The sequence below is a fragment of the Bolinopsis microptera genome, chromosome 7 (assembly GCF_026151205.1).
Source record: "Bolinopsis microptera isolate Bmic1 chromosome 7, MBARI_Bmic_1.0, whole genome shotgun sequence".
Classification (NCBI taxonomy): Eukaryota; Metazoa; Ctenophora; class Tentaculata; order Lobata; family Bolinopsidae; genus Bolinopsis; species Bolinopsis microptera.
The window spans coordinates 592,033-618,728 of NC_087078.1; the positions used below are offsets into that span (position 1 = coordinate 592,033).

Genomic DNA, 26,696 nt, shown 5'->3' on the forward strand with positions numbered 1-26,696 from the left:
GTAACCAGGTAACCAGGTAACCAGGTAACCAGGTAACCAGGTTTTATCTAGACAGAGTGAGCCCTGGCTAGCAGTTAGCACGAACTGACAACATTGTTTAGGTAACCAGGTAACCAGGTAACCAGGTAACCAGGTAACCAGGTAACCAGGTAACCAGGTAACCAGGTAACCAGGTAACCAGGTAACCAGGTAATCAGGTAACCAGGTAACCAGGTAACCAGGTAACCAGGTAACCAGGTATTATCTAGACAGAGTGAGCCCTGGCTAGCAGTAAGCACGAACTGACAACATTGTTTAGGTAACCAGGTAACCAGGTAACCAGGTAACCAGGTCACCAGGTAACCAGGTTACCAAGTTACCAGGTTACCGGGTAACCAGGTTACCGGCCACCGGGTTACCAGGTTACCGGGTAACCAGGACCAGGTAACCAGGTAACCAGGTAACCAGGTAACCAGGTAACCAGGTAACCAGGTAACCAGGTAACCAGGTAACCAGGTAACCAGGTAACCAGGTAACCAGGTTTTATCTAGACAGAGTGAGCCCTGGCTAGCAGTTAGCACGAACTGACAACATTGTTTAGGTAACCAGGTAACCAGGTAACCAGGTAACCAGGTAACCAGGTAACCAGGTAACCAGGTAACCAGGTAACCAGGTAACCAGGTAACCAGGTAACCAGGTAACCAGGTAACCAGGTAACCAGGTAACCAGGTAACCAGGTAACCAGGTAACCAGGTAACCAGGTAACCAGGTAACCAGGTATTATCTAGACAGAGTGAGCCCTGGCTAGCAGTTAGCACGAACTGACAACATTATTTAACCAGACTGGAATTGACAAGAGGAGCCCGAACTGTGTCGTACAGTGGCCTACTTTTAATACAAACATAATTACATGTAATTATTTGAATTACGTGTAATTTTCACAAAACATAGACTTGTCTACTGATTACTCACACAGAACGTAAAACTATATACAACGTCTGGGTTAGTCAACCAAATCTGTCTGAGAACAAGTAACAACGCCTTAAACTCACAAAGTTCATAACTCAGACTCACAAAGTTCATAACTCAGACTCACAAAGTTCACAACTCAGACTCACAAAGTTTATAACTCAGACCCATAAAGTTCATAACTCAGACTCATAAAGTTCATAACTCAGACTCAGAAAGTTCACAACTCAGACTCACAAAGTTCACAACTCAGACTCACAAAGTTCACAACTCAGACTCATAAAGTTCACAACTCAGACTCATAAAGTTCATAACTCAGACTCATAAAGTTCATAACTCAGACTCACAAAGTTCACAACTCAGACTCAGAAAGTTCATAACTCAGACTCACAAAGTTCATAACTCAGACTCACAAAGTTCATAACTCAGACTCACAAAGTTCATAAATCAGACTCACAAAGTTCATAACTCAGACTCATAAAGTTCATAACTCAGACTCATAAAGTTCATAACTCAGACTCATAAAGTTCATAACTCAGACCCATAAAGTTCATAACTCAGACTCACAAAGTTCACAACTCAGACTCATAAAGTTCATAACTCAGACTCACAAAGTTCACAACTCAGACTCACAAAGTTCATAACTCAGACACAGAAAGTTCACAACTCAGACTCATAAAGTTCACAACTCAGACTCACAAAGTTCACAACTCAGACTCATAAAGTTCATAACTCAGACTAATAAAGTTCACAACTCAGACTCACAAAGTTCATAACTCAGACTCACAAAGTTCACAACTCAGACTCACAAAGTTCACAACTCAGACTCACAAAGTTCATAACTCAGACTCACAAAGTTCATAACTCAGACACATAAAGTTCACAACTCAGACTCATAAAGTTCACAACTCAGACTCATAAAGTTCATAACTCAGACACATAAAGTTCACAAGTCAGACTCATAAAGTTCACTACTCAGACTCACAAAGTTCATAACTCAGACTCATAAAGTTCACAACTCAGACTCATAAAGTTCATAACTCAGACTCATAAAGTTCATAACTCAGACTCATAAAGTTCATAACTCAGACTCATAAAGTTCATAACTCAGACTCACAAAGTTCACAACTCAGACTCACAAAGTTCATAACTCAGACTCACCAAGTTCATAACTCAGACTCACAAAGTTCATAACTCAGACCCATAAAGTTCACAACTCAGACCGAGCTTTAACTCGACGCAGTCACTGTTATGATTTAACAGCGTTTGCGGACATGCTATAAACTTCATTTTAACATATTGTGATAGGTCATTAAATGTGGAATATGATCTGAAAAGATGACGCAAAACAGATTCAAAATGACGAAGTCAACAAGCAATTTGTATACCTCGTTAACAAAATTGATTGGGTGATCATATCACTGATGTTAGCGTACACTACGACATCGTAATTGGGCATACTGATTATTGCACAATCACCACTAAAACTTTACTTTAAATACTACTATATAATACTGATATTCTAATAATAAATTAGAAGCATGTCAAGCCGAAGTAAGTTCTTACTTAGCACGTTCTATTCAAGCTAAAAACATTTAAAGATGTTCGTGATATTCCAAAGCAAACAAAAAGTAAAGAAACAGGCAAAACAGAGAAACATTTAAACTGCTCGAGAGAGAGAGAGAGAGAGAGAGAGAGAGAGAGAGAGAGAGAGGGGGGCGCGTGAGAGAGAGAAGAGGGCGTGAGAGAGAGAGGAGAGAGAGCGAGAGAGAGAGGGCGAGAGAGAGAGAGAGAGAGAGGAGAGAGAGAGAGAGAGAGAGGAGAGAGAGAGAAGGAGAGAGAGAGAGAGGAGCGGAGAGAGAGCGAAGAGAGAGACGAGAGGAGGAGAGGAGAGAGAGAGAGAGAGAGTCTGCAGACTAGCAAACAGTGTGTACAATTGATGACAGACAAAGTAAGAGTTAAACAATTTCGTAAATGTACCCGCTATACAACAACAAGTCATTCCTACACCCCTGCAAGTCACACTTAACGAAAGGGAGCTGACGTTTACTCTTTAACAGGCTCTAGTAAGTTCAATGTGTAAAATACCTGCTGAATATATCTGGACAACTTGCCGAACATATCTGGACAACTTGCCGAACATGTCTGGACAACTTGCCGAACATGTCTGGACAACTTGCCGAATATATTTGGACAACTTGCCGAACATGTCTGGACAACTTGCCGAACATGTCTCATATCTGGACAACTTGCCGAACATGTCTGGACAACTTGCTTCAACTAATCATGTGGGCAACTTGCTTTAACTAATCGTGTGGACAACTTGCTGCGGGCAGCCTAGAAGTTGACAGATCTAAGTAGAAGGTTATATTGATTGTACACTACAACTATATTAATTGTAAACCTACAACTGCAGAAGTAGTGAAAGGTTTGCTAGAGTAACACCTGCAACTACAGTACTAATAGTAATGCAGCTTTAGTTACAGTTGCAAGAATCATTACAACACTTGCTCTGCTGTACTGCTGCCAAGAAATTACAGAGTGTACTTGACCAGATTCAAATACTGATAGAGACGAATCAAAAGCCGTTCAAGTCATTGCTCGAAGATCTGTAGCATTACTACTTCCAGCCAGCAGGTGAGCTGCTTGCGGAGTTGTCGAGCAGGAACATTAAATACCGATCTCTCTTATCTAACATTTACTGTCGGACCAGCTATAACTAACGACGTTAAACCACGTGTGTACAAGTGCGAATTAAAAGGTACTGAGTACTATAATGACACTCCGCTTAAATATCTTTGAGAAATGTCCGGCTCACTTCTGCAGTCCTCGATTACAGATTAAATACCACAAGTCGCTACTGCTTGCGAATCTCTCTCCTGGACTGAGTTGAAATGCAGGTGAGTTGCTTACGGAGGTGAGCATTACTACTTCCAGCAGGTGAGTTAAAATGTGGCCTAGAGAAAGAAGAAACACGACCTCTCTAATTCTTCCTTTTTTAGAAAGTCAAGAAGCGCTAGAATGTAGATAGAGTTGTGATCGATGGCATTGTATTGAGAAAGTGAAGGTACTTGGTAACCATGGTAACCAGGTAACCAGGTAACCAGGTAACCAGGTAACCAGGTAACCAGGTAACCAGGTAACCAGGTAACCAAGTGAAGGTACTACTACTTCTCTAAAAATGTAGAATTGTAAGTGTAACCAGTTACGGAGCCATGAGTTATAAGTTATAGTAAACGCATACTGATATAGCGTAACTCTCTGCTAGTGCTATTCTCAGCTATAAGATCTTTACCCTCGATGCATGGTTATGAATTATTTTATCCAATTACAGCCTACAAAAGACTTGTTACAATATAAAGTCTTGCTCCGCGGTGTGGTTACCATGGTTACCAAGTACAGTTCGCCCTCTCGGTGTGGAATAATTATAGTCAATAGTACACGGTACAGTTCGCAAGTAAAAAGATCAGGGCACCAGTGCACTAGTACCGGCCGGTCCTTCTAGTTAATATTCATGAGGAAATAACAATACAACCGGCTCCTGGTGGGGGTTACCAAGGTTACCAAGTACATGATGGTTCCTACATCACACATCACACATCACACATCACACATCACACATCACACATCACACATCACACATCACACATCACACATCACACATCACACATCACACATCACACATCACACATCACACATCACACATCACACATCACACATCACGGAGCCATCTACCTGGATCACAGTTAATTACACGGAGCTTGCACCTGCAGAATGTGACTAATAATCAGCTACTGCTGCCGAGTGTAGCGGTTCTAAAGGTGTATCAGGATCTGGATATGTGGTGGTGGAATAATGGCTCTCATTGAGCAATATACTGATTAAAGTGGGTCTAGACTTAGAGCACACAGTATCGTACTATTATATAGTATCAACATTGTTTTCTGACAAATTTGCTTAAACTTAAGGACTATGAGAATAAATCGTCAGCTCTCAGAAACCCCCCCCCCCCCCCCCCCCCCCTCCTGGCCTCCTGGTGGTTACTGGGCCGCGCTCAGCCTGTCATTCCGCCAAATCTTTATTAATGAACATAATAGCCTGGGGTCCTCAGGTAATCTGGTGGGGGTTACCAAGGTTACCAGAAACCCCCTTTTAGAACCCCCTATAAAATTCCAAACTTTGTCAAAAATCTGTCATAAGAATAAGTGCAGAGTAGGTTTCGGAGTGCTTAAATTTTTGAGTGGTGTTTAACAGTTAAAGCTTGACATACGTTGCATGCCACTTTATCCCTGATATTTGGATACGAAACAAGTATCAAGTTAAAGCACTTCAGGGAAACGGTAAATGTAGAGTACACTGTGTTTGTGCATGTGCTATGCAAATGCAATGACAACCGTAAATGGGCAGGTTTTTAGACATCTCAAATAATATCAACGGAAACCTTTAGCACTATTTGATCAAGTTTGCAGCATTTAATGACTAATTGCGACGATTCCGCACTCAACAATGACAGCAAATAAACATACTTAACATACATAACTAATCATAAACATAACTAATCATAAACATACTGCCGTATCTCAGCTTGGTATAAACTATAACGGACCACCTTATCGCTGTGTTGTAAAATTATACTTAATACCGTTAATTATACTTAATACCGTTAATTATACTTAATACCGTTAATTATACTTAATACCGTTAATTATACTTAATACCGTTAATACTAATGCACAATGTGAAAACATTTAATTTGTTGAGGAATGAGGAGTGCAAAGTTTAAACACACTTTATAAGCTGGAATTACTGGAGACTAGAGAGGTGCAAATCTGTTTGTTTGGCTCCATGCCAGGATCTGTTCGACAGCCTATAATTAGCTTCCAGGACGTCATGCACCAATACTCAAGTAGGTTTAGATCATGGGATTATGGGGCTCACGATTTTGTAAGCGTATCAGGTCGTTTTATAATAATATTTATTTTGGTTCGGTATTGAAGACTCACTGGAGCGAAGGTAAACTGTCACCATTTCGCCAAAGTTACTGACTGATCTGCAATATAATCACTGCTGACTATTAAACCATGATTATCATTATTATTATTGATTAAGATCAATTATTTATATTTATAATTTTAATTCTGAGTCAGATCCATCCCTATTAACATTATCTCATACAGACATATCTGTTGAATTTTAAAGTTCATTGTCCATTCATTGCCTTGTGCCTCTCACTATCAATGATAAGCTACAAAAAATAATAAATTTGAGGTCTACTTAAAATTTGTAAGTTCGACAAAAAAATCAAGTCTCAAAACGTTGGGCTAGTTTGCGGAAAATAAAACCTTCCTGTCAAGATTTAAACGGATCCGATTAAACTTGTTAAGCGTAGATTTACTGAACGTGTAAGTAACAAAGCAGCCGCAAATGAACGATATGCTGTGAGTAATAATGCGTAATCATCGACCGGGGGATGGATTGGTACGATGTCCGTTTTAAAAATTCTTGCATAACAATTGCGATACATTCTCGAATGAAGATGGTATAATAGTTGTTGTTTGACACGCACACAACAATAGATATGAGTATATTAATACTTTAATATATATTGAAGCACTGGCACCGTCCGAGAATAACCGACACGCGGTGGCGAGTTCCAAACACAAAGCCTGTCTTACTCTTAGTCTATACTCTGACTAACCAAATGTACTGCACAACGGAATATGCTGCAATGAAGACCTTTAATTTACGTGCACCGCGATTAATAATATATATATAATAATAATATAATTGCACGGGCTTCATTCCTATTTCTTGGAATTAACTTTTTGTAGTTTTTAAGCATAGCTCAGTTGTGTGGATTTATTAACCTTTCATCATCAGCTAAGTTTCCTAAATATTATAACATTTGTTTGGCTTCATGCCAGGATACAAATAAAACTCGGCATTGTAAGACTGTATCAAAATATATTTTTAACAACGCTGTTACAACGAAGAGTTTGCAGGAACACACCTGAGCAAAACGAGCAAACAAATTTCAACAACCAATATACCGAGCTAGTATACCACTGTCTGCGTGACCAGACACGCGTGAGCTGACACGCGTGAGCAGACACGCGTGAGCAGACACGCGTGAGCTGACACGCGTGAGCTGAAACGCGTGAGCAGACACGCGTGAGCAGACACGCGTGAGCTGTCGCGATCTCTTTTTCGCGATCTCGTTAGACGAAATATATTATTACAATTAACATCATCATACCCAAATACTGTTAACTATGGAAACAAAACTGTAGGGATCATATAAATTATTATTTTTGAACAGTTGTAACTTCGAAGTTTTGTAAATATTTTGAAAGCACCGTTGCCAGAACAAGTGCGGACATTTTGGGAAGGTATTATACAAAAATGTCAGAGGAAAGGGTCGCCCTGAAAATGTGAACTTTCAGAAAACTACTACATTCACCAGAATTAAAATCACCCGGATTGGAGTGACTGAAACAGCAACTTCAAATGACACGAACAACGGTCACAACATGGCCGTCACGTGGTCGTCACGTGGCCGTCACGTGGTCGTCACGTGGCCGTCACGTGTATGTGGAGCTGCGTCCTGGTATTTGGCTACTCTCGGGTCCGTTCCTACTGGGTGCGGCACTGGACACCCGGCCCACCTGGACCGTTCTCATCATCACTGTCATCTGCGTACGCCTGAGGGAGGGTGGTCGTTATCGTTATTGTAGTTACTGAATCTTGACCCGTGTTGACTAAAGTAAAACAATTTGCAGGAGGGGTCGTTCACATATTACGTTACCACTATTTGGCCAATTTTTAACTTTCCTTCCCCCTCAAATTTGTACACATAGCTATGTCAAAATTACACTAGCGTAATCACTTGGAACCCCCCTTCCCCCGCTCGGTTGATTACGTAATATGTGAACGCCCCCAGGAGAGAGAAAATAGAACACTTGAGCTGTGTGATCGAGGAGCAGGTACTACACACAGGGGGTATTGTTTCCAGCCTACTGCCTACAAAACTGCTAAAATTACCTGAAACACTTGCTTTCAGGGATCATCTACGAAACGTTGGTAAATACTGATATAGCATGGTAACCATGGTAACCGCCGATATCAACAGCACCAACCACTTCAAAATATCGAGTAGAGAGCTCTAAAAAACGGCTTAACTTAGCTTTCAGAAATCAGTAACACAACCAAAAAGACCGTTTAGCTCAATAGTTATTAGAAATTCCACTTATATTTTGCTGTACGGGCTTATCTAATCTCTTTTATCTTACTGTCTAGACTACTGATTACAACTACTTCAATTTTGTGTTCAATAAAAATAACAAATTATAACGGTTGGCACGAACACGGTTTTACACAGCTCAAGTGTTAAATAATGAACCACACTTACTTGGTGAGCGGACGCGGAGGCGTCGTAGTCGGACAACATGACCTCCTCCATTTCTGGTTTCTTCTCGATGGGCTCGCGTGGTGGAAGCAAGGTCTCGATCTGTTGCAATGTAGCGGACGGAATGTCACCTTTTTCTGGAAACTCCACCTGGAATGCGTGCAGGTTAAAGACAATTCTTATCTTTTAGTTATTTTAAATGTAGGAGCTTTATTTGTTAAATTTGTGGTAATAGTGAATAAACTCTTAAAGAACAGCGGAGAAACTCTTATAGTACTCATGTTCTAACATTTAGTATCACATATCAAGTATCATGGATAAGATATAGAAATATATTTTTATTTCTAAAAATATATTAACATGAATGTATATATTTTTATAATTAATTTGTCAAGCAGTTCTATACATATTAAATTAAGCCGGATATAAGAACGTTTTTAAAATACGGATATAAGAACGTTTTTAATATACTTGGCACACTCACGTTGAACTGCACGATCAGCTTGCCTTTGCTGAAGGGATCTCTCAATAAAGGCATTCCTTCGCTCATTATACACTTTACATCTCCTGTAAATTCAGTGTCAAAAAACAGTAGAAACACAAGCAAAATAAACTAAAGGCGATTATTTTAACCGTATGAAAACATGATTAACTATAGAAAATTAGCATTAAGAATTAAGAAAGTAAATCTATATTCTCCTTCCAATTATGACTGCCAAACAATTGACAAATTTAAGGATTTTAAATAGTTCCATAGATGTATGGTACATGTGCAGAATATTGACATGGATGGACAAAATATAAGGGTAAAAGAAGTAAAGATGGTAACATCTAGGTATCACAGCTAGGTATCACGTACTTGGTTTAATGATGTCGCCGATAAAACTCTGAACTATAAGTGTTCTATTATCCAACGTTGTGATGATTTTCTCAAATCCGCACAGCGATTCCACCAACTTAATGTTCATTTCGATAGCCAAGTCGGAACCGTTGCGCTTGTAAACTGGATGTTCTTTCTCGTCCAACACTATTACGATATCGCCCGGTTCAATCTCGGGATCCTGCGATTATGTGTTAAGTTTAATATTTCTGAAGTCTCCACGAATGCAATGATTGTGACGATTCAATGACAGCGATTATAAGACGATACCCAATGCGAAGGAGCACCCAGGCATCAAACAAAGACGCATCATGACAGAGCGTTTAACGTACAATCCGCTAGCAATTGGATGTTAACTCATTTCAGAATCACGTGACGAAATCAAGAGCATTGCCAAGAGTGACGTAAGAGCCCAATTCTACATAATGAAGGTTACGGCGGTACGTGCGCGCGCACTAATTGGAATACAGCCAGCCGACAATGGATTTCAGCCTACTTTCGACATGTTTTAGCCCGGGAAATTTCGAGAGTGTAGACCGTTCAGGAAAAGTGTGACTGGAAATTACTGTCCCAGTGTTCGTTGTTCGTTGTTCGGTGCCGGAAATCGGTTTGTTTGGCAGTGAATACTGAATAATTTCACTCCTCTTTCAATGAACAACTATCATTATAATGAAAAATAATGCAATTATTATGAATCCGTCCGATTTTTGTGAATGCATCACCGTGCAAGCAGTGTTGACCAATCCAGTATTTGAGTGTAAATGTATCAATCATGTACCGTGTACTGCGTAATGTGTGATATCTACTACAAAGTTAAGATTCGCTGCTCAATTACATTGTTAACTGTCATCATTACACGTAAATAATTATTCTTATTTTGTTCATAAGACCATCTAAACTGCAGATAAAATATCATACAGTAATTGCACAATTAAAGTACTTTATGTTCAAAATCCCGGCTGTAAATATTACCTGATCTCCTTCGCCGGAAAATGTGATCTTTTGGCCGTCCTTCATTCCTTTAGTTATGTGAACCTCCAGAATCTTCTCTCTCGGACCACTTTCTTACCCATACATTGTCTACATCGGTCCTGTAATAGAGTATTGGATTACAACAATTCTACGTAGAGTAGCATATTACATATATAATCATAATGTAATATTATCCTAGTATGGAAAGATTAGACTTGGGCGTTGTTTTTAACTATCCCTTGTTTAGAACTTTTATTTAATAAATATTAGGTCGTGATGTAATTCACTGAATTGGGTTATAAATTAAGAGATTAGTACTAATTAAGAGATTAGTACTAATTAGTACTACATAATTAAATAATCTTAATACACAGTACACACACTAATAACTTTACACTGACGCTGCATGATACGCTGCCAATTAGAGGCGTCATGTTACACAATAAGTAACATGTAATTTTAACAGTAATGTTGAAGGGGCATGTCAAACCTACACAAGCAAGCCTATTTTAGGTACAGACGAGGATGTTATGACATACGTTATCAATGTTATGATATACTTTATCAATGTTATGACATACGTTATCAATGTTATGATATACTTTATCAATGTTATGACATACGTTATCAATGTTATGACATACGTTATCAATGTTATGACATACGTTATCAATGTTATGACATACGTTATCAATGTTAAGACATACGTTATCAATGTTATGACATACGTTATCAATGTTAAGACATACGTTATCAATGTTAAGACATACGTTATCAATGTTATGACATACGTTATCAATGTTATGACATACGTTATCAATGTTAAGACATACGTTATCAATGTTAAGACATACGTTATCAATGTTAAGACATACAGGGTGAGTTGAAAATAGTGTGTGGAAAGTAAAAATCGATAATTTTTTTTATGAAGGAGCAAATTTCGAAAGGTGAATTGCTATCAGTTCATAAACTTTACATATTTCATTCTTGCCTCTCATTTTTTGGTTGATTTTTGCCGGTTTTAAAAAAATCTTAAATTCGTCCTAATGGGGTTCTCAAATCGTGTGCCCTGAAAATCGAGTCTAAAAATCTATATTCTCCTACATTTTTAAAGCAATCACCCTGAAACTTTCAGGATATGTTCTAGGGATCATTTAAAAGAGATGAGCCAAACAAAATTTTGAGATAGGCCTTTTAAAATATTTTATTCGATTTTGAAAATCGTCGACCTCAAAAAATTATCAAAAAACGAAGTCCAAGATTTTCAAAATCGAATAAAAATTTTGTAAAGGCCTATCTCAAAATTCTGTCTGGCTCATCTCTTCTAAATGATCCTTAGAACATATACTGAAAGTTTCAGGGTGATTGCTCAAAAAATGTAGGAGAAAATAGATTTTTAGACTCGATTTTCAGGGCACGCGATCAAAAATCGCTCGCGCAATACAATTACCACACACGCGCTGACCTTTGACCAGCAATAATTTCGGCTAGGAACGATATTTTTCCACAGCATCAAAAGCATCTGATAGATATTACTCCCCTCTATCAGAAACAACTAACTAAAAAGTCGATTTTGAGAAAATTTCCATGAAGACCCCCCTGCCCCCATAATACAGTCAAGTCGGCTATAGACAATTGTCTTACACGTTATCAATATGTCCTAGCTAATAAAGGACGATGGGTTGAGCAAATTATTAATTATTAAGTATTTTAATTGTATTATTATAAAAAGTATATATTTTCATTACCTAAATATGCAAAAATTAAGTGGAAATTTCATTTGTCAAAAACATTAGAGCCATTTACTTTCCACACACTATTTTCAACTCACCCTGTACGTTATCAATGTTATGACATACGTTATCAATGTTATGACATACGTTATCAATGTTATGACATACGTTATCAATGTTATGACATACGTTATCAATGTTATGACATACGTTATCAATGTTATGACATACGTTATCAATGTTATGACATACGTTATCAATGTTATGACATACGTTATCAATGTTATGACATACGTTATCAATGTTGAGACATACGTTAACAATGTTATGACATACGTTATCAATGTTATGACATACGTTATCAATGTTATGACATACGTTATCAATGTTATGACATACGTTATCAATGTTATGACATACGTTATCAATGTTATGACATACGTTATCAATGTTATGACATACGTTATCAATGTTATGACATACGTTATCAATGTTATGACATACGTTATCCATGTTATGACATACGTTATCCATGTTATTACATACGTTATTAATGAGGAGGGGGGCCAGAAGTTTAAGAATAAATGGACAATGGCTGAAGATGAATATTTCTGATACTCTATTTAGCTAGAATTTAGCTAGACTTATTAATTAGAGGATGGTTTATTTTCATCATAACTCAAGTTTAAGCACATGCTAAAGGCTTCCCCACCTATACCCATTGTTGAGGAGTAAGGTCCCATACAACAAAACTACCCAGCCCAAATTACTTCACAGGAAGTACCATCTCGCGCACCATTTTCATATCAAACGACAATTTTGAGAACATTTGGTTCTCAAATCGAGCACCATAACTTAAATAGGAAGTATTTTAAGGTATATTATGTTTTTCATAACTGATATGTAAATTTTCAAGTTGAGGCTATTTATAGTACTCCCTAGCAAAATTTGTAAATATGATAAACAAAAAATATGCCTAAATTTGTTTTGTGACTTTGGAGTCCGAAAAATTAACTTTCTATTTGGCTAAGCACATTTTTGAGGGCATCAAAAAACCACACAAGAATTCCAAGAACAATTTCATGTCAAGTATCAAAACAGTCCGATGGTCCCCCAAGAAAAAAAGTAAAATACACACTTTTCGGTTTAAAAGGTTATAAAAACACAGCCTTTTTTCTACATTGTAGAACACCACGTGTAGCCGAGTTATTATCAAACAAATAATCAATCTTTTCCATTACAGAAATAGATGTTATGTGTGAAAATAACTGAACTGTGAGGTTTTTTGGGCTAAACCCTGTTTAGGTGTATGGGTCCTTGAAATTTGTATACAAAATAAGTAAAAAGTAAATGAAAAAAGAGAGAAAATGAAACGAAAGAAAAACAAACCTTTTCACGAATAATATCTCCTTTTCCATGACAATCAGGACACACTGTCTGCATTTGCTGTATCATACCAGGCTGAAGTTGTCGTACAATAACCTTCACACCGTTACCATGACAACCATTACATGTCTGGACTGCGCCGTCTTTACCTCCTGCGTGTTAAATGCTAGTGTCTGTGTGTGTGTTGTGTGTCTGTGTGTGTAGATAGTTACATACAGGTAAATACTTATAGACTTATCTATTTTTACGATATATCTGTCTACAGTAATCTGTCAGTCCTCGGTATATTTTTTTAAAACATTCTTCTTCAACTTCACTTAGGCTCCCCTTAGGCTTCAAACAGGTAATTCACAATTATAAAATTACATTGGTATTGCATTTGAAATTTTTGAAACTATGATAAGAATGATAAGAATGATAATAATGATAATAATGATAATAATGATAAGAATGATAAGAATGATAAGAATGATAAGAGTGATAAGAATGATAAGAATGATAAGAATGATGTACCTTTTCCGTTACATTTGCTGCATATGACATTCTTGTTAAGAGCCAGTTGTCGAGTGGCTCCGTTATAAAGTTCTTCAAGTGAAACCTGTAAAATCCGGGAATAAATCTTAAATAACTTTTGTCAAATCAGTCCTATTAAATAAAGGTTTCAATAAAAATCTGACAAGAAAATCGAGAGAAATGTGTAAAAGTTTTAAAATAGTGTAATGAGATCATACTGGTAATTATTACATACTGCTACTGAAATTTGACCCGTAAATAATCATGACAACTAGTACCTTCAAAGGATGGACCATGTCTCTGCCTCGTCGGGGGCCCTCGTGTCCTCTGTGTCCCCGCATGCCTCCGCCAAAGAACATGTCGAATATGTCCATGGGATTGTGTCCACCGCCTCCTCCACCTCCTGTTAACATGGTTTAACTGGTTAACAAAAACCAGTTTCAGTATTTTTAAAGTTATGTTTTTGTACTGAGGATTATACAGTTACCATAGTTACACTTCTAGTTACCAGGCCATAGTTACACTACTAGTTACCATAGTTACACTACTAGTTACTAAGTTACTGAAACCTTCTTTGAGGGCTTCCATGCCTCCTTGGTCATATATCCTCTTCTTTGTTTCATCTGATAACACTTCGAATGCGTACGATAATTCTTTGAACTGAAAGTTTATTCTTGTAAGTGAAATGAATTTATCTTTTAATGGAGAAAGCCAAAAATATCGCTTACTCGTATTATCTATATTATATTTTAAACTTGACGAAATTTCCCCGGCAACGGGGACATAGAAGAAAAAACACCGAAAATCGACCTCAAAATGACCCTCTGGTGATGCCAAACCCAGCTCGCAAATGGAGTTGAAACCTCGCCATTTTTAGCAGGGTTGTAGAAAAAGGATAGGAATAGGCTATAGCATTCTTAGAATTTTGATTTAGGCTTTAGATTTTTTATAATTAACGTCGGAAGTGAGGTAAAATAACCGTTAGAATAATGTCGTTATTTTAGCAAAGGTTTACTGCGCTGTTGCGTAGCAACGTTAAAATGCACGTGCGCGAGCAATAACATCTTAACTACGCGCGTTGTTATACTTATGCTGTATGCTACGTCATAATTTCAAAACTAGCTCACATTTACGCTCACGCTATGACTTATATTCATAACTTTGGTTGTGATTGGTATTTTTTGATGCGGTAAAAAGTATCGTTTTGGGAATCCGAATACTAACAACGCTGTCGCCATTGTTAGATAAATTCCATTATGTCTACAGTATAACAGAGCTATATGATGAAGAGAAATTAAAACATAACTGATTTTTAAAATTTCCTCGAACAAAGCTTTCGACTATAAGCGGGTTTCTAGTAGATTATATTACAGTAATTATGCCTCCACCAAAGAACATGTCGAATGTATTATGTACAATTTGTTATGTAAAATGTATTATGTACAACGTATTATGTACAATGTTACGTGTTATGTACAATATTATTATTATTATAATATTACCTTGTCTTCAGATCCAGGGTTCTTGTCAGGGTGGTATTTCAAAGCTAACTTTCTGTAAGACTTCTTGATTTCTGCTTGAGTTGACTGAGGAGTGACTCCCAATAGATCGTAGAGTTTCGTTTCTTTAACCATCGTGTTGAGAGTAGCCTTTTCTAAGATGTTACGATGGGAGATGAGTAACTAGTAGTGTAACTATGGTAACTAGATGAGTATAATTGCTACAATTCATATTTAACGATGAAGTCACGGAAAGTCTATATTATATACATGCTGTGCAACTTATTAAAATTAGTTTCATTAGAGATCAATATCAATCAATAATTGAAGCGTAAAAGCATTAAAAATCAAATAACTCAAGGTATGTTATTTCATATGTAAAACTGGTTGTGATGAAGCTCACATAAACAATTTTAACTTAAATCAACATCAAATAATACCGAAAGTCTAAAAATAAAATTATATATTTCCAGCAGACTATTCTCACAGAGAATCGTCTTCAACAAACGGATGAATATAAATTTCAAACACTTGGGAAAATAATATATTAACTCTCATTTCACCAAAGCAAGCGCAGTTCATGTCAGTTTATTAAAATTAAATCACCACCAATCTTAGATTACAGGAAAAGTACAAAATTGTTTACAATTTGGTTCATTCGTCCAGGTTGTTCTCTTCCAACCATTTGTACTCAAATTTGAAGTCTTCTTTTGTTCTCTGCTGCCAGAGATCGATGTCGAAATACACGTAAGTCCCAGTCTCGTGAGACTCTACAATCTCTTTGGGCTCTTCATACCTCTGAAACCACATTTTGATCTTTTTGTGGAACCTCCAGTGCTGCTCTTTCAGAGCCTTGGCAGCGTAGTACTGAGCTCTCGTGCCCTCGTAGAAGTAAAATATGAAAAACAGGGTGTCAGGAACCAAATTTTTGAAGTACTCAAAGGAGTCGAAGTTGTGTTTTGGGTCATAGCTATGGTAGTGATGAGGAGGGATCTGAGCTGGGAAATTTGGGAATGAATTTATCAGGTTTAACGATCTCACTCTATTAGAGTCGTTAGGCTGGGGGAGATTGCCAGCAGCTGCTTCTAACATTTCCATTTGCATGGCTCTTTCTGTTGTCAGGGGAAGAGGTCCCAGAGGACTGACACCCAAAATAGGATCCAACACAAATGCTTCTTGGTTTAAATCTTCTTCTGTACTCTGAATGTTTTCTGAAGGGGTGCTGGAGGGGGCAGGTGTTGGGACTGATGGTGGTGATCTAACAGATTCAGTGCTCGGTACATGATGGTTCGTGTACAGTGAACTTGTCGTCGAACTTGGAGGAGCTGAAGAGAAAACTGGTGGTGAAATTAAATTGTTTGGTGGGGTTTTGGGTTGAGGAGGTTTGACCAGAACTGGTTGGGGTGCTATACTTGCAGGAGGGGTGGTAACACTTGGGGTACTGGAGTTAGGTGTTGGGTGGCGTGATCTTGGTGCAGCTACTGCAGCTGCTGGTGGAGCTGGAGGAACAATAGTCTTTGCTTTAATAGCAGCCTTGGTGGTGGGACTGGTGGGTGGTATCTCACTGAAATCGTTGTTGTGTTGTGAGGACTCGTGGGAAACTTGAGAAAAACTATCATCCATGTTACTCTCTTCATCCTCGTCAAGCTCATCATCAGAGTGATTTGATGTTAACCTATTGTCTGTTAGTAATGAACTGTTCAAGATGTCTGGATCAACAATATCAGTGTACAGGTATTCATTGTCAACGTAATCAGGTTCTTTATAATCTGTCAGATAGAAGTCAACATCTTCCTGGATCCCTTTCACATCATCGACCTCAATATTGTCGTTATCCAACATTCGAAGCAATGCTTCAAGACGGACAATATGCCACCTGTGCTTAGCGATAAATTCCTGAAGTTCATCCAGCTTTTCCTGTTGCTTATCTTTACTTTTACCTTTCCTATTATGAGCATGAATGGTTTCAACATCTGCCTCCAGTTTGTCTGTTTCAATGTTTAAAGATTCAATTGTCTTATTCAACCACTCCCGTAACTCATACTTTTCTTTTTCAGCAGGATCTATCTTTGCAGGTAATCCTAATGCCTCTTTAGAGTATGCCTTAGTTTTGGAGTCTCTTTCAACAATTTTGAACGTTTCCATCTGAGTTTCTATAAGTTTTCTGTCTTCTAAAAGCGGCCTTTTGTCCTTAACCTCATTTGATGCACACCAAGTTTTTATCTGATCTCGTAGCCTTTGCAACTTCTTTATTTCCTTCTTGAGATCTTGTTCATATTTTTCCTTCTGATTGGGATTACATGCTTGCTGAAGCTTTTTCCAAGTCTCCTTGAAAGATTCAACACCTTCAGCAACCTTTTTGTGACATCTATCAATGTCACCAAGAAGTTTGCGCTTATCAGCCATTGTCTTACGACTTACATCAAACTCTCTGAAACAAGCTTTATTATTAACAAATAACAAAAAACACAATTTCAAACAAGCTTGGATCTACAGGATGTGCTGAAAATAACCCAAGCCAGAAAATTGTGCATTGCATTGCAATGTTAATTTTCTTCGACTCAAGTCTTTGTTTTAATATATAATCAATGCAAACAGCGAACAGCAATCATTTGGGAATGAAGAATCGTTTGGAAAATTCTGAGAGAATTTTAAGGGCTGATTATTCTGAGGGATATAGTTCATCGATTTTCATTCAATCGTGTCATATTTATGATAGCAAACAGTCATTTAATTGCAAAAAACAATCAATACTAGTAATGTCAGCATATTTGATGGTCTTAATATAAATTAACCCTGCAATACACAATTGTTTTACAATGGTTTGTCCTCCTAGTTTGAAATGTCTGATTTATGAAATTAAAAAATATTTTTATGAACATTTTTGATGATCTTTAAATGTATCATTATGTTTTGATTTGAGTTACTGGGCTAAATAATGAGGAAGTTGCCAACGAAAACTTTAATTAAATTATTTCATGGGATATCAAAAACTGAAGAATTGGCCGAATATACCAGCACTAAATTCAATGACTTATGAGGTATAAATCATTAAACTTCATTATTTGGAACTAACCATATTCTAACTGTGTCAAACTAACTGTACGTACATTGCAGCGAATAAAGTATGTGTTGTATGCCCTAAATCTAACTTTTGAAGGTGTCACAAGGGTGATATATAGGGTGGATTTGAAATCCATATATGTTTGTAACAGCAATAACCTTACTATGAGTTAACTGCAGCCGTGCTAAAAAAACAGTTTGTCTTCATATTTGTTGTATATCTCTTTTTGGTGACAAACAGCAAAAGTAACTTTTGTATGACATGTGAACAACCCCATGCATGTTGATTTTGGTGTTCAAGGTTAGCGCCACGAATTTACGTCAGCTATTCATCCCGGAAATCACGTTAAATAACTTGGGAATATAGTTACAATACCAAATAAACAAGCTAGAAATGTTTTGTAATTGAACAAAAGAGAAAAATTCAAAAAATATACACATAATATAGCACTGACCCTATATAAAAATTCAATATAAAATTCAATAAAAAAATCTTAGTAAATTTTATTATTATTATTAATCAACTATATACAGCAAACACAAGATAATAGAAATTAAATCATAAAATCGAGTGGCCGAGTAGTCTCGACTCACCCATAGCTTCTCCATAAACGTCTATCATGAGCTTTGTACACTAAATCGTTGAAATTACTAAAACTAAATCTTTTATTTACAATCACAATAATTTTCTTTGTCATAATGTCTTTTAATAATAAATCAAATAAATTTGAACGAGGTCTGCCCCTCATTCCTTTGTAGTCAAAACATCCTAAACATGCAAATCTGAAAGATAAGAAGGCGGGAGTGTCATCACCGCTTCTGAGAACGTGCCCAAGTAAATTTTATAAAACATAAAAACCCTTTAAATAGTAGAAGTAGCCTAGCTCTAAATTTATTTCTAGTTCTGATATTTTAACAGCGCTACCACTTTTTATCCCTCTTTCTCCTCTAAGAGCTATAATTAGTGTTCTCAATAAGTAAAATCTTATTCTTTTTCCTGATAAATGTCATTGCCTCACTGTATCTTTGTCCTGATTTTCTGTCAGCGAGCTTTTTGAAAAAAAGCATTTGCTTCTTTTCCCATTCCACCTGTTATGTTGTTGATAGGACTATTTTATAAAATTATTCAAACAATATACACATAATATAGCAATGACCCTATATAAAATCAAACCTTTAAGAATATACAAAATTGATAGGACTATTGGTGTAAATGTTCCATGTTCTAATGTTTTTGGTTTTATAATACTATTTTTCTATGAATAGATCGGATTTGTAGAGTTCGATCTTATTTTGAGGTCCTATAGCATTATGCATTGGCCAGTATTTGAGTGAAAATCTGGGCTCTAATAATAGTAGGCTGTAAATTGTTCGTTCACATTGAGAATTGAATGGATTGCTCTTGCTGTGGTAGTAAATTTTGTAGGGTCTAGAGTTTTATCGGATAGCAAACCGGATGATGATTAATCACTCTACACTCGACTGTCACGTGATTTTTTCAACCCGTTCTCTAGCTCGCCCTGAACGACTATTCAAAACCCTAACCCTCTAGTCTGATCCCAACCCTAACTCTAACCCAATCCTTAACAAAAGCATATGCTGAAACCCTAACCCTAACGAGAAATTAGAGTAACTTCCTTATACGGTCATATCACTTGATCGAGACAGTTTTTCGCCAATATCTCGTCAGGGGAGCATTTTAACTCTATGTCGTGGGGGTGATTCGAAATCAGCGTCCGAAAATACATCGATTGCAGTTGGTTTCAACTTTTGGGGGCCCTTTTAGAACAATCTCGAAGATCGACTGTAGAGTGATTTAGCACGCTTGTAGCAAACCGGCTAGGTCAGTAATTTTTTTGGGATGGTAGTTAAATATTTCTTTAACTTGAGGAGTAAAGTTGATAGATGTTACTCGTCTAAATTTTTTCGAAGTAGCGCGCGCCGCGCCGGGCCAGATCATTAACAATGGTCAAGAGTTGTAGATTTACAACCTACCAGGACGCGCGCCGAGTTGGACTCGTCAACGGTCCAATATATGGAACAGATATTTTACGAGTATCACCCGTTAAATCAAGAGCAGAGTAAACAGTCAATTAAAACATAAATTTCGTCCTCATAGGCTTAAGCCCTTTGCTGAAAAAGCAGAAACTGTACCATCGATGTTTTCTTGGTACTAGGGGGGTTTTGTCATACGTTGTATGACCCGCCGCGCACGAGTGCGCGGCTCCCCTGTATCGTAGAAACTCACTACTATAGTGAAACGACAGTGGGGATCACCACGTGATACAAAGGGTTTCGTAACGACCCCTCTCAATGTAAAGGTTGTGGCAGCTAATGCGAAACCTCGTATGTAGTGGCGTAACAAAGGCCCCCGCCGACCCTGCTGTGCGGAGGGGGACGCCAAATCGTCGTTTGAATGAGGGAAATTTGAAACAACTTTACTACTACAGTACTAGCAAAACTTTGACCATTGTTAATGGTCTGGCCCGGCGCGCGCTACTTCGTAGCACTTGCCATCGGGCAAGTTCGAGAAGAAAGCGGCGCACGCTACTTCGAAGAAATTTAGACGAGTAGCATCCGTTAAGCAAAACTGCGCGTTATGCTCTAGAAATTGCTCTAAGCAGAGCCCTCTCGCTTACATGTTACAGTAGCGCGCGACCGCCGAAGGTTGTGAAACAAGCGCGTCGCACAGTACGCATATACACATGGCTATGTGAACTCTTGAAATTTTACTGGCTAATCCTCTAACTGTCACCAAGATGTAATTAGATCGAACGCCGAAATTAAATCGAACCGGTTCGATCTAGGATCAGGAATTAGATCGAACGCCTGCGCGAATTTCAAAGTATTTGTATATGTATCTCGCGTATTTGTATATGTATTTCTGCGTTCGATCTAATTACATCTTCGTTACAGTAAAATCATTCAATTTGTTTAATTTTAGGAAGGGGAGTTATGTTTTAGTTTTCAAGAGATTCGTGCTTATGGCCTAGCTTAGGTTCTACTTATATGTATCTCCACCGAAAACACACTCCACAAATTTTACCTGGGGACCTCACTCACCTCAGGCTAAACATATATAAACGAATAGAGATTAGGTGGAATGACAGGCTGAGCGCGGCCCAGTAACACGAATTGCCATGCATGCGGTAACTTTGAACTTCTTTTTGTAGGTTTACAACCTACCAGGACGCGCGCCGAGTTGGACTCGTCGACGGTCCAATATATGGAACAGATATTTTACGAGTATCACCCGTTAACAAGCGACAGGCTATGGATAGAGCAAGTGCAGAATCAAGCATGGTATAACTATAGACATATTGAGATTTTACACACCTTTTCGTGTGCTGGTTTAGCAACACCTCTCTCGGCCGGTATATCTGTGAGAACTGGAGTTACCTGGGGACCTATCATGTTCTAAACTCCGAATAGAGATTATGCGGAATGACAGGCTGAGCGCGGCCCAGTAAAACTGGAGGGGATTCATAAAAATAACACATGATCTTAGCACTTAGATTTATATAGAAAACAATGAATTATAAATGTTACTAATGACTAAATTGAGAGCATCTCCTTGATCTGGGATAGTATATAAAACTGTAAATGCAATTAATGTTACTGTTAGCTTCATTTGGATTATGAGACTGACGAAAATGGAAACCTTTTTTAACCATGGCAATTGGGTGAACTAGGAAGATCATAGACAATTTTACGATTGAATTTTTAGGACAAAGCCCATCCAGTGTTGTAATTATAATCGAATATTTACAACATTATTCATTTCAACAACACCTGGTAATTAAGTTGTAGCGGATGCACTACTGGGCTGCACCGCGCATCATAGAATGCTTATAGTTATCGCAACCGAACCAGAGAAGCATTCTAAATGGTAATGACGCGCGGCGCGGCCTGGTATTGGTAATGCATCGCAATCAACATGTTGATCGCTGACGCCTATAAACTGGAAGTAAACGCAAGCTTCCAACATCCAAATGACCCTCAAACTAAGCCAGCCATTCGCAATATTATGATTCACACCAGAGTCCATTACACTTAATGTCATTTAAACTGTTAACATAATTTGGTTATAACAATCTGATGTGTTTTTCCCGCTGCTTAAGAAAGAAGCCCACTTCTTTAACTTTGTCAGGTGATGCTGTTACTGAGATCTAATGTGTTTCTCCCGCTGCTTAAGAAAGAATCCCACTTCTTTAACTTTGTCAGGTGATGCTGTTACTGAGATACTATTCTCTTTGATCGTAACGTGAGCGTCAAACTGAAAGAAAGAGGAACTAATAATTTATAAAGTGAAACTAAGCATGGGTGATGCTCGTAAAATATTTGTTCCAAATTGAGCCCAAAGTTAAGTGATGTTAGTTGGAGAAAATACAGATAAGAAGCATTTGCATTTGCTGCGAAGTTTTTAATAAATTACGATTAGTTTCATTCAAAACGACAAAAATTTAGGCATTCATAATTCTATAAACAATATCAAACGATGAAATACTGATAGATAAAAAAGGTCGGAGGACGTTGCCGCTTCGACGTGCTTGCTTCACTTGGAAGTAGATGTCGGACCAGAGAAAGGGTTGGAATCGTCAATCAAGTAAAAAACCTGTTTGCTGAGTCTGTCCCAGTTGACATCTTGTGAACAAGGTATATCTTGAGTCACGACTGTCTCTTCGACTGCCTGTTAAGGAAACCAGTTAACTCTTATCTTAAAACAGCACATTCGCAAAGCTGCTAAATAAGACTCGTTTTGCTATAAGTCGTTTTCAACTGAACATAAAATTAAATATCTTAATTCTAAAACCACCCATACAACTCAATAAATCAACAAGTTACGCCAGCATTGGCAGAAATGCTGCTGCAAATCTTATTAAATTCTGCTAAAACTAATAAGTAAACACCTTAAAAAGTAATCACCCACCTGGACACGCGCGATGAGAAGCGAAGTGAAAACGTTCCTGTACTCCTCACTAACAATCACTTCCAAACACCCATCATCACCAGGTGTCACCCTGGCGTCGTAGTTAGCTGCCCCCTCCAGGAAGCGGGGTGTCATTACAAACTGTACTATGTGGGACGGACAGGGCAGGGTGAAGTGTGTTAGTGTGGAGAGCAGGGTAGAGAGCTCCTCTGTAACGTTCTGAGGGTGAAGTGTGTTAGTGTGGAGAGCAGGGTAGAGAGCTCCTCTGTAACGTTCTGAGGGTGAAGTGTGTTAGTGTGGAGAGGAGGGTAGAGAGCTCCTCTGTAACGTTCTGAGGGTGAAGTGTGTTAGTGTGGAGAGGCAGGGTAGAGAGCTCCTCTGTAACGTTCTGAGGGTGAAGTGTGTTAGTGTGGAGAGCAGGGTAGAGAGCTCCTCTGTAACGTTCTGAGGGTGAAGTGTGTTAGTGTGGAGAGGCAGGGTAGAGAGCTCCTCTGTAACGTTCTGAGGGTGAAGTGTGTTAGTGTGGAGAGGCAGGGTAGAGAGCTCCTCTGTAACGTTCTGAGGGTGAAGTGTGTTAGTGTGGAGAGGCAGGGTAGAGAGCTCCTCTGTAACGTTCTGAGGGTGAAGTGTGTTAGTGTGGAGAGGAGGGTAGAGAGCTCCTCTGTAACGTTCTGAGGGTGAAGTGTGTTAGTGTGGAGAGCAGGGTAGAGAGCTCCTCTGTAACGTTCTGAGGGTGAAGTGTGTTAGTGTGGAGAGGAGGGTAGAGAGCTCCTCTGTAACGTTCTGAGGGTGAAGTGTGTTAGTGTGGAGAGGAGGGTAGAGAGCTCCTCTGTAACGTTCTGAGGGTGAAGTGTGTTAGTGTGGAGAGCAGGGTAGAGAGCTCCTCTGTAACGTTCTGAGGGTGAAGTGTGTTAGTGTGGAGAGGAGGGTAGAGAGCTCCTCTGTAACGTTCTGAGGGTGAAGTGTGTTAGTGTGGAGAGCAGGGTAGAGAGCTCCTCTGTAACGTTCTGAGGGTGAAGTGTGTTAGTGTGGAGAGCAGGGTAGAGAGCTCCTCTGTAACGTTCTGAGGGTGAAGTGTGTTAGTGTGGAGAGGAGGGTAGAGAGCTCCTCTGTAACGTTCTGAGGGTGAAGTGTGTTAGTGTGGAGAGGCAGGGTAGAGAGCTCCTCTGTAACGTTCTGAGGGTGAAGTGTGTTAGTGTGGAGAGCAGGGTAGAGAGCTCCTCTGTAACGTTCTGAGGGTGAAGTGTGTTAGTGTGGAGAGGCAGGGTAGAGAGCTCCTCTGTAACGTTCTGAGGGTGAAGTGTGTTAGTGTGGAGAGGCAGGGTAGAGAGCTCCTCTGTAACGTTCTGAGGGTGAAGTGTGTTAGTGTGGAGAGGCAGGGTAGAGAGCTCCTCTGTAACGTTCTGAGGGTGAAGTGTGTTAGTGTGGAGAGGAGGGTAGAGAGCTCCTCTGTAACGTTCTGAGGGTGAAGTGTGTTAGTGTGGAGAGCAGGGTAGAGAGCTCCTCTGTAACGTTCTGAGGGTGAAGTGTGTTAGTGTGGAGAGGAGGGTAGAGAGCTCCTCTGTAACGTTCTGAGGGTGAAGTGTGTTAGTGTGGAGAGGAGGGTAGAGAGCTCCTCTGTAACGTTCTGAGGGTGAAGTGTGTTAGTGTGGAGAGCAGGGTAGAGAGCTCCTCTGTAACGTTCTGAGGGTGAAGTGTGTTAGTGTGGAGAGCAGGGTAGAGAGCTCCTCTGTAACGTTCTGAGGGTGAAGTGTGTTAGTGTGGAGAGCAGGGTAGAGAGCTCCTCTGTAACGTTCTGAGGGTGAAGTGTGTTAGTGTGGAGAGCAGGGTAGAGAGCTCCTCTGTAACGTTCTGAGGGTGAAGTGTGTTAGTGTGGAGAGCAGGGTAGAGAGCTCCTCTGTAACGTTCTGAGGGTGAAGTGTGTTAGTGTGGAGAGCAGGGTAGAGAGCTCCTCTGTAACGTTCTGAGGGTGAAGTGTGTTAGTGTGGAGAGGAGGGTAGAGAGCTCCTCTGTAACGTTCTGAGGGTGAAGTGTGTTAGTGTGGAGAGGAGGGTAGAGAGCTCCTCTGTAACGTTCTGAGGGTGAAGTGTGTTAGTGTGGAGAGCAGGGTAGAGAGCTCCTCTGTAACGTTCTGAGGGTGAAGTGTGTTAGTGTGGAGAGCAGGGTAGAGAGCTCCTCTGTAACGTTCTGAGGGTGAAGTGTGTTAGTGTGGAGAGGAGGGTAGAGAGCTCCTCTGTAACGTTCTGAGGGTGAAGTGTGTTAGTGTGGAGAGCAGGGTAGAGAGCTCCTCTGTAACGTTCTGAGGGTGAAGTGTGTTAGTGTGGAGAGCAGGGTAGAGAGCTCCTCTGTAACGTTCTGAGGGTGAAGTGTGTTAGTGTGGAGAGCAGGGTAGAGAGCTCCTCTGTAACGTTCTGAGGGTGAAGTGTGTTAGTGTGGAGAGCAGGGTAGAGAGCTCCTCTGTAACGTTCTGAGGGTGAAGTGTGTTAGTGTGGAGAGCAGGGTAGAGAGCTCCTCTGTAACGTTCTGAGGGTGAAGTGTGTTAGTGTGGAGAGCAGGGTAGAGAGCTCCTCTGTAACGTTCTGAGGGTGAAGTGTGTTAGTGTGGAGAGCAGGGTAGAGAGCTCCTCTGTAACGTTCTGAGGGTGAAGTGTGTTAGTGTGGAGAGCAGGGTAGAGAGCTCCTCTGTAACGTTCTGAGGGTGAAGTGTGTTAGTGTGGAGAGGAGGGTAGAGAGCTCCTCTGTAACGTTCTGAGGGTGAAGTGTGTTAGTGTGGAGAGCAGGGTAGAGAGCTCCTCTGTAACGTTCTGAGGGTGAAGTGTGTTAGTGTGGAGAGCAGGGTAGAGAGCTCCTCTGTAACGTTCTGAGGGTGAAGTGTGTTAGTGTGGAGAGCAGGGTAGAGAGCTCCTCTGTAACGTTCTGAGGGTGAAGTGTGTTAGTGTGGAGAGCAGGGTAGAGAGCTCCTCTGTAACGTTCTGAGGGTGAAGTGTGTTAGTGTGGAGAGCAGGGTAGAGAGCTCCTCTGTAACGTTCTGAGGGTGAAGTGTGTTAGTGTGGAGAGCAGGGTAGAGAGCTCCTCTGTAACGTTCTGAGGGTGAAGTGTGTTAGTGTGGAGAGCAGGGTAGAGAGCTCCTCTGTAACGTTCTGAGGGTGAAGTGTGTTAGTGTGGAGAGCAGGGTAGAGAGCTCCTCTGTAACGTTCTGAGGGTGAAGTGTGTTAGTGTGGAGAGCAGGGTAGAGAGCTCCTCTGTAACGTTCTGAGGGTGAAGTGTGTTAGTGTGGAGAGGAGGGTAGAGAGCTCCTCTGTAACGTTCTGAGGGTGAAGTGTGTTAGTGTGGAGAGGAGGGTAGAGAGCTCCTCTGTAACGTTCTGA

At 39.5% G+C, this 26,696-nt stretch overlaps 3 protein-coding genes across 3 annotated transcripts in view; all 3 read right to left on the minus strand.

Annotated features, from left to right (window-relative positions):
- Nucleotides 1–6,892: 6,892 nt before the first annotated feature.
- LOC134818616 (dnaJ homolog subfamily A member 1-like) lies at nucleotides 6,893–15,492 on the minus strand. The gene is given in 11 exon segments (XM_063828256.1): nucleotides 6,893–7,650; nucleotides 8,357–8,503; nucleotides 8,838–8,920; nucleotides 9,213–9,414; nucleotides 10,206–10,282; nucleotides 10,285–10,324; nucleotides 13,328–13,476; nucleotides 13,838–13,922; nucleotides 14,116–14,240; nucleotides 14,407–14,497; nucleotides 15,340–15,492. Coding segments are annotated over 11 exon segments (1,200 nt in total). The 5' UTR covers nucleotides 15,472–15,492; the 3' UTR covers nucleotides 6,893–7,581.
- A 206-nt stretch (nucleotides 15,493–15,698) lies between these two features.
- LOC134817826 (CCR4-NOT transcription complex subunit 3-like) lies at nucleotides 15,699–17,767 on the minus strand. Its single transcript, XM_063827166.1, has one exon. It carries the CDS (start codon nucleotides 17,740–17,742, stop codon nucleotides 15,991–15,993), a length of 1,752 nt encoding a protein of 583 aa, XP_063683236.1. The 5' UTR covers nucleotides 17,743–17,767; the 3' UTR covers nucleotides 15,699–15,990.
- Nucleotides 17,768–22,114: 4,347 nt separating this feature from the next.
- Nucleotides 22,115–26,696, minus strand: part of LOC134817806 (uncharacterized) — a 50,799-nt gene continuing 46,217 nt past the window's right edge. Inside the window, exons 11-13 of the mRNA XM_063827143.1 lie at nucleotides 23,330–23,548; nucleotides 23,015–23,089; nucleotides 22,115–22,675 (exon numbers count right to left, since the gene is read on the minus strand). Of these exons, the coding sequence (XP_063683213.1) occupies nucleotides 22,559–22,675; nucleotides 23,015–23,089; nucleotides 23,330–23,548 (411 nt within the window). The 3' untranslated portion in view covers nucleotides 22,115–22,558. The remainder of the gene's footprint in view (nucleotides 22,676–23,014; nucleotides 23,090–23,329; nucleotides 23,549–26,696) is intronic.

Bases quoted from the DNA above. Each gene is read 5' to 3' on its own strand.
- LOC134817826 (XM_063827166.1), bottom strand. From the start codon at position 17,742: ATGGCTGATAAGCGCAAACTTCTTGGTGACATTGATAGATGTCACAAA.